The sequence below is a fragment of the Oncorhynchus masou genome, chromosome 18 (genome assembly GCF_036934945.1).
Source record: "Oncorhynchus masou masou isolate Uvic2021 chromosome 18, UVic_Omas_1.1, whole genome shotgun sequence".
Classification (NCBI taxonomy): domain Eukaryota; kingdom Metazoa; phylum Chordata; class Actinopteri; order Salmoniformes; family Salmonidae; genus Oncorhynchus; species Oncorhynchus masou.
Window position 1 is genome coordinate 3,456,848 of NC_088229.1, and position 9,081 is coordinate 3,465,928.

The 9,081-nt window shown below is 44.6% G+C and overlaps 1 protein-coding gene across 2 annotated transcripts in view; it reads right to left on the minus strand.

The window, feature by feature from the left end:
* LOC135503848 (transcription factor E3-like) overlaps nt 1-9,081 on the minus strand; it is a 49,904-nt gene that overhangs the window by 18,684 nt on the left and 22,139 nt on the right. For both annotated transcript variants that reach the window (XM_064922014.1, XM_064922013.1), the window contains exon 5: nt 2,240-2,335. In XM_064922014.1, coding sequence (XP_064778086.1) covers nt 2,240-2,335 — 96 coding nt within the window. The remainder of the gene's footprint in view (nt 1-2,239; nt 2,336-9,081) is intronic.

Sequence of the window (9,081 nt, forward strand, 5' to 3'; positions counted from 1 at the left end):
CCTCATCTTTCTCCTGCCGAACCAAACTGCTCTCACACTCAGCCGCTTCCCCTTTCTCTCAGAACAGGCGGTTGAGAAATGGGGAAACATGTTCAGGAGAAAAAAAAACACCTCTCCTCTCTTTCTCTCCAGTCCACCGTTAGCTAACCTTTAGTCTTCTTAGTTGGCCAACTCTCTCCACATTCTTCACAGTTAAGTTATCAGCATTCTACACCCAGGCAGCCCCCCTCCCTATCCTCCTGCACCATGCTGACCCCACCCTACCCTGCTGTAACCCTGGCCTGCTCTAGCCCTGTTCTGGCTACTGTTAGCCATCTGTCACAAGTGTGTTTACTCTCACAGCCAGACTGGATTCCACTGTCTCGGAATAGACATTCAACTGACCCCCCCCCCACCCTCCCCAAAAACAAATCAATGACGGACAAACAGAGATGCAGCTATCAATGTGTTGATAAGCCAATAAGAGCGAGGGTCAACTTTCAGTGAAGAGAGAAGAGGATTCCATTATTAACTGCTTGCTGCTTACTATGTGTGTTTCACTTGAAGAAGTGGGCCAACAGATGATTCATTCATCTCCAGGAGTGAATGCATAGTCATATGTTGTTGGTATGATATTTTGCTACCTACCGTGTTGGCTAGCTGTAGTCCAGAGTCCATCAACTTACAGAAGGATACCTACCGTGTTGGCTAGCTGTAGTCCAGAGTCCATCAACTTACAGAAGGATACCTACCGTGTTGGCTAGCTGTAGTCCAGAGTCCATCAACTTACAGAGAGCTACCTACCGTGTTGGCTAGCTGTAGTCCAGAGTCCATCAACTTACAGAAGGCTACCTACCGTGTTGGCTAGCTGTAGTCCAGAGTCCATCAATTTACAGAAGGCTACCTACCATGTTGGCTAGCTGTAATCCAGAGTCCATCAATTTACAGAAAGCTACCTACCGTGTTGGCTAACTGTAGTCCAGAGTCCATCAACTTACAAAAAGCTATATACCGTGTTGGCTAACTGTAATCCAGAGTCCATCAACTTACAGAGAGCTATCTACCGTGTTGGCTAACTGTAATCCAGAGTCCATCAATTTACAGAAAGCTATCTACCGTGTTGGCTAACTGTAGTCCAGAGTCCATCAACTTACAGAGAGCTATCTACCGTGTTGGCTAACTGTAGTCCAGAGTCCATCAACTTACAGAGAGCTATCTACCGTGTTGGCTAGCTGTAGTCCAGAGTCCATCAATTTACAGAAGACTACCTACCGTGTTGGCTAGCTGTAGTCCAGAGTCGATCAACTTACAGAAAGCTACCTACCGTGTTGGCTAGCTGTAGTCCAGAGTCCATCAACTTACAGAAGGATACCTACCGTGTTGGCTAGCTGTAGTCCAGAGTCCATCAACTTACAAAAAGCTATATACCGTGTTGGCTAACTGTAATCCAGAGTCCATCAATTTACAGAGAGCTATCTACCGTGTTGGCTAACTGTAATCCAGAGTCCATCAACTTACAGAGAGCTATCTACCGTGTTGGCTAACTGTAGTCCAGAGTCCATCAACTTACAGAGAGCTATCTACCGTGTTGGCTAACTGTAATCCAGAGTCTATCAACTTACAGAGAGCTATCTACCGTGTTGGCTAACTATAGTCCAGAGTCCATCAACTTACAGAAGGCTACCTACCGTGTTGGCTAGCTGTAGTCCAGAGTCCATCAACTTACAGAGAGCTATCTACCGTGTTGGCTAACTGTAGTCCAGAGTCCATCAATTTACAGAGAACTATCTACCGTGTTGGCTAACTGTAATCCAGAGTCCATCAACTTACAGAGAGCTATCTACCGTGTTGGCTAACTGTAGTCCAGAGTCCATCAACTTACAGAGAGCTATCTACCGTGTTGGCTAACTGTAATCCAGAGTCCATCAATTTACAGAGAGCTATCTACCGTGTTGGCTAACTGTAGTCCAGAGTCCATCAATTTACAGAGAGCTATCTACCGTGTTGGCTAACTGTAGTCCAGAGTCCATCAATTTACAGAGAGCTATCTACCGTGTTGGCTAACTGTAGTCCAGAGTCCATCAATTTACAGAGAGCTATCTACCGTGTTGGCTAACTGTAATCCAGAGTCCATCAATTTACAGAGAGCTATCTACCGTGTTGGCTAACTGTAGTCCAGAGTCCATCAACTTACAGAGAGCTATCTACCGTGTTGGCTAACTGTAGTCCAGAGTCCATCAACTTACAGAAAGCTACCTACCGTGTTGGCTAGCTGTAGTCCAGGGTCGATCAACTGAAAGAACTCATCGTTGAGACCGGATTCAAAACTGATGATGCCATCGATCACATCTTCCATCTGAAAGACAAACAGCGCAGGGGTCAGTAGAGGATATATATATATATATATATATATATACACACACACATATACACTACTGTTCAAAAGTTTGGGGTCACTAAGAAATGACCTTGTTTTTGAAAGAAAAGCAATTTATTTGTCCATTAAAATCACATCAAATTGATCAGAAATACAGTGTAGACATTGTTAATGTTGTAAATGACTATTGTAGCTGGAAATGGCTGATTACTAATGGAATATCTACATAGGTGTACAGAGGCCCATTATCAGAAACCATCACTCCTGTGTTCCAATGGCACGTTGTGTTAGCTAATCCACGTTGATCATTTTAAAAGGCTAATTGATCATTAGAAAACCCTTTTGCAAATATGTTAGCACAGCTGAAAACTGTTGTTCTGATTAAAGAAGCAGTAAAACTGGCATTCTTTAGACTAGTTGAGTATCTGGAGCATCAGCGGGTTCGATTACAGGCTCAAAATGTCCAGAAACAAAAAACAAACTTTTCCTGAAACTCGTCAGTCTATTCTTGTTCTGAGAAATGACGGCTATTCCATGTTATAAATTGCCAAGAAACTGAAGATCTCAAACCACGCGGTGTACTACTCCCCTTCACAAAACAGCTTAAACTGTCTCTAACCAGAATAGAAAGAGGAGGTGCACAACTGAGCAAGAGGAGAAGTACATTAGTGTCTAGTTTGAAAAACAGACGCCTCACAAGTCCTCAACTGGCAGCTTCATTAAATAGTACCCACAAAACACCAGTCTCAATGTCAACAGTGAAGAGGCGACTCCGGGATGCTGGCCTTCTCCATGGTCTCCCTGATAACTGGTCTCCCTAGCACCTTGGGTCAGACATACAGCCAGACTGAGATAGCGTGTTAGACCGGTTTAGTCAGGGTGAGAAAGGGTGAGTCATACATAGTTCCGGCGCCGACAGAGATGGCCGCCTCGCTTCGCATTCCTAGGAAACTATGCAGTTTTTGTTTTTTTACGTGTTATTTCTTACATTAGTACCCCAGGTCATCTTAGGTTTCATTACATACAGTCGAGAAGAACTACTGTATATAAGATCAGCGTCAACTCACCATCAGTACGACCAAGAATATGCTTTTCGCGACGCGGATCCTGTGTTCTGCCTTACAAACAGGACAACGGAATGGATCGCATGCAGCGACCCAAAAAAAAACGACTCCGAAAAAGAGGGAAACGTGGCGGTCTTCTGATCAGACTACGGAGACGGGCACATCGTGCCCCACTTCCTAGCATTCTTCTTGCCAATGTCCAGTCTCTTGACAACAAGGTTGATGAAATCCGAGCAAGGGTAGCATTCCAGAGGGACATCAGAGACTGTAATGTTCTGTGCTTCACGGAATCATTGCTCACTGGAGAGACGCTATCCGAAGCGGTGCAGCCAACGGGTTTCTCCACGCATCGCGCCGACAGAAACAGGGGTGCGGGTGTATGCCTTATGGCTAACGAGGCATGGTGCGATGAAAGAAACATAGAGGAACTCAAATCCTTCTGTTCAACTGATTTAGAATTCCTCACAATCAAATGTAGACCGCATTATCTACCAAGAGAATTCTCTTCGATTATAATCACAGCCGTATATAGCCCCCCCCCAAGCAGACACATCGATGGCTCTGAACGAACTTTATTTAACTCTTTGCAAACTGGAAACCATTTATCCGGAGGCTGCATTCATTGCTGTTGGGGATTTTAACAAGGCTAATCTGAAAACAAGACTCCCTAAATTTAATCAGCATATCGATTGCGCAACCAGGGGCGGAAAAACCTTGGATCACTGTTACTCTAAGTTCCGCGACGCATATAAGGCCCTGCCCCGCCCCCCTTTCGGAAAAGCTGACCACGACTCCATTTTGCTGATACCTGCCTACAGACAAAAGCTAAAAAAAGTAGCTCCCACGCTGAGGTCTGTCCAACGCTGGTCCGACCAAGCTGACTCCACACTCCAAGGTTGCTTCCATCACGTGGACTGGGACATGTTTCGTATTGCGTCAAATAACAACATTGACGAATACGCTGATTCGGTGTGCGAGTTCATTAGAACGTGCGTTGAAGATGTCGTTCCCATAGCAACGATTAAAACATTCCCTAACCAGAAACCTTGGATTGATGGCAGCATTCGCGTGAAACTGAAAGTGCGAACCACTGCTTTCAATCAGGGCAAGGTGTCTGGTAACATAACTGAATACAAACAATGCAGCTATTCCCTCCGTAAGGCTATCAAAAAAGCTAAGCTCCCTGCCTGTGCCATTAAACCCCTACAACTCATCCAGAACGCCGCAGCCCGTCTGGTGTTCAACCTTCCCAAGTTCTCTCACGTCACCCCGCTCCTCCGCTCTCTCCACTGGCTTCCAGTTGAAGCTCGCATCCGCTACAAGACCATGGTGCTTGCCTACGGAGCTGTGAGGGGAACGCCACCGCAGTACCTCCAGGCTCTGATCAGGCCCTACACCCAAACAAGGGCACTGCGTTCATCCACCTCTGGCCTGCTCGCCTCCCTACCACTGAGGAAGTACAGTTCCCGCTCAGCCCAGTCAAAACTGTTCGCTGCTCTGGCCCCCCAATGGTGGAACAAACTCCCTCACGACGCCAGGACAGCGGAGTCAATCACCACCTTCCGGAGACACCTGAAACCCCACCTCTTCAAGGAATACCTAGGATAGGATAAAGTAATCCTTCTCACCCCCCCTTAAATGATTTAGATGCACTATTGTAAAGTGGCTGTTCCACTGGATGTCAGAAGGTGAATTCACCAATTTGTAAGTCGCTCTGGATAAGAGCGTCTGCTAAATGACTTAAATGTAAATGTAGTACAGAAACAAAGTAGAATCCCAATTCAACGGCTCAGACACAAGAGGCATGTGGCAGGGTCTACAGTCAATCACGGACTACAGGAAGAAATCCAGCCCAGTCACGGACCAGGATGTCTTGCTCCCAGGCAGACTAAATAACTTTTTTACCCGCTTTGAGGACAATACAGTGCCACTGACACTGCCTGCAACGGAAAAATGCGGTCTCTCCTTCACTGCAGCCGAGGTGAGTAAAACATTTAAACGTGTTAACCCTCGCAAGGCTGCAGGCCCAGACGGCATCCCCAGCCGCGCCCTCAGAGCATGCGCAGACCAGCTGGCTGGTGTGTTTACGGACATATTCAATCAATCCCTATACCAGTCTGCTGTTCCCACATGCTTCAAGAGGGCCACCATTGTTCCTGTTCCCAAGAAAGGTAAGGTAACTGAGCTAAACGACTACCGCCCTGTAGCACTCACTTCCGTCATCATGAAGTGCTTTGAGAGACTAGTCAAGGACCATATCACCTCCACCCTACCTGACACCCTAGACCCACTCCAATTTGCTTACCGCTCAAATAGGTCCACAGACGATGCAATCTCAACCACACTGCACACTGCCCTAACCCATCTGGACAAGAGGAATACCTATGTGAGAATGCTGTTCATCGACTACAGCTCGGCATTCAACACCATAGTACCCTCCAAGCTCGTCATCAAGCTCGAGACCCTGGGTCTCGACCCCGCCCTGTGCAACTGGGTACTGGACTTCCTAACGGTAACAACATCTCCTCCCCGCTGATCCTCAACACTGGGGCCCCACAAGGGTGCGTTCTGAGCCCTCTCCTGTACTCCCTGTTCACCCACGACTGCGTGGCCACGCACGCCTCCAACTCAATCATCAAGTTTGCGGACGACACAACAGTGGTAGGCTTGATTACCAACAACGACGAGACGGCCTACAGGGAGGAGGTAAGGGCCCTCGGAGTGTGGTGTCAGGAAAATAACCTCACACTCAACGTCAACAAACCTAAGGAGATGATTGTGGACTTCAGGAAAGAGCAGAGGGAACACCCCCCTATCCACATTGATGGAACAGTAGTGGAGAGAGTAGCAAGTTTTAAGTTCCTCGGCATACACATCACAGACAAACTGAATTGGTCCACTCACACAGACAGCATCGTGAAGAAGGCGCAGCAGCGCCTCTTCAACCTCAGGAGGCTGAAGAAATTCGGCTTGTCACCAAAAGCACTTACAAACTTCTACAGATGCACAATCGAGAGCATCCTGGCGGGCTGTATCACCGCCTGGTACGGCAACTGCTCCGCCCTCAACCGTAAGGCTCTCCAGAGGGTAGTGAGGTCTGCACAACGCATCACCGGGGGCAAACTACCTGCCCTCCAGGACACCTACACCACCCGATGTTACAGGAAGGCCATAAAGATCATCAAGGACATCAACCACCCGAGCCACTGCCTGTTCACCCCGCTATCATCCAGAAGGCGAGGTCAGTACAGGTGCATCAATGCTGGGACCGAGAGACTGAAAAACAGCTTCTATCTCAAGGCCATCAGACTGTTAAACAGCCACCACTAACATTGAGTGGCTGCTGCCAACACACTGACACTGACTCAACTCAACAGCCACTTTAATAATGGGAATTGATGGGAAATGATGTAAATATATCACTAGCCACTTTAAACAATGCTACCTTATATAATGTTACTTACCCTACATTATTCATCTCATATGCATACGTATATACTGTACTCTATATCATCGACTGCATCCTTATGTAATACATGTATCACAACCACTTTAACTATGCCACTTTGTTTACATACTCATCTCATATGTATATACTGTACTCGATACCATCTACTGTATCTTGCCTATGCTGCTCTGTACCATCACTCATTCATATATCCTTATGTACATATTCTTTATCCCCTTACACTGTGTATAAGACAGTAGTTTAGGAATTGTTAGTTAGATTACTTGTTGGTTATTACTGCATTGTCGGAACTAGAAGCAGAAGCATTTCGCTACACTCGCATTAACATCTGCTAACCATGTGTATGTGACAAATAAAATTTGATTTGACTTGATTTGAAAACCTCTAACTAACCTAACCTCTAACTAACCTAATCTAACCTCTAACTAACCTAACCTAACCTCTAACTAACCTAACCTAACCTCTAACTAAACTAACCTAACCTCTAACTAAACTAACCTAACCTCTAACTAACCTAACCTAACCTCTAACTAACCTAACCTCTAACTAACCTAACCTCTAACTAACCTAACCTCTAACTAACCTAACCTCTAACTAACCTAACCTAACATCTAACTAACCTAACCTAACATCTAACTAACCTAACCTAACATCTAACTAACCTAACCAGCTCTAACTAACCTAACCTCTAACTAACCTAACCTCTAACTAAACTAACCTCACCTCTAACTAAACTAACCTCACCTCTAACTAACCTAACCTCTAACTAACCTAACCTCTAACTAACCTAACCTAACCTCTAACTAACCTAACTTCTAACTAACCTAACCTCTAACTAACCTAACCTAACCTCTAACTAACCTAACCTCTAACTAAACTAACCTAACCTCTAACTAAACTAACCTAACCTCTAACTAACCTAACCTAACCTCTAACTAACCTAACCTCTAACTAACCTAACCTCTAACTAACCTAACATCTAACTAACCTAACCTCTAACTAACCTAACCTCTAACTAACCTAACCTCTAACTAACCTAACCTCTAACTAAACTAACCTCTCCTCTAACTAAACTAACCTAACCTCTAACTAAACTAACCTAACCTCTAACTAACCTAACCTCTAACTAACCTAACCTAACCTCTAACTAACCTAACCTCTAACTAACCTAACCTCTAACTAAACTAACCTAACCTCTAACTAACCTAACCTAACCTCTAACTAACCTAACCTAACCTCTAAGTAACCTAACCTAACTAACCTAACCTCTAACTAACCTAACCTAACCTCTAACTAACCTCACCTAAAACTAACCTAACCTCTAACTAACCTAACCTAACCTAACCACTAACCTAACCTAACTTCTAACTAACCTAACCTAACCACTAACCTAACCTAACCTCTAACTAACCTAACCTAACCACTAACCTAACCTCTAACCTAACCTCTAACCTAACCACTAACCTAACCTATAACCTAACCTATAACCTAACCTCTAACTAACCTAACCACTAACCTAACCTAACTTCTAACTAACCTAACCTAACCACTAACCTAACCTAACCTCTAACTAACCTAACCTAACCACTAACCTAACCTCTAACCTAACCTCTAACCTAACCACTAACCTAACCACTAACCTAACCTATAACCTAACCTATAACCTAACCTCTAACTAACCTAACCTCTAACTAACCTAATCTAAAACTAACCTAACCTCTAACTAACCTAACCTAACCACTAACCTAACCTAACTTCTAACTAACCTAACCTAACCACTAACCTAACCTAACCTTTAACTAACCTAACCACTAACCTAACCTCTAACTAACCTAACCTCTAACTAACCTAACCTCTAACTAACCTAACCTCTAACTAACCTAACCTCTAACTAACCTAACCTTTAACTAACCTAACCTAACCTAACCACTAACCTAACCTCTAACTAACCTAACCTCTAACTAACCTAACCTCTAACTAACCTAACCTAACCTTTAACTAACCTAACCTAACCACTAACCTAACCTCTAACTAACCTAACCTAACCTCTAACTAACCTAACCTAACCTCAAACTAACCTAACCTAACCTCTAACTAACCTAACCTAACCTCTAACTAACCTAACCTCTAACTAACCTAACCTCTAACTAACCTAACCTCTAACTAACCTAACCTAACCTCTAACTAAACTA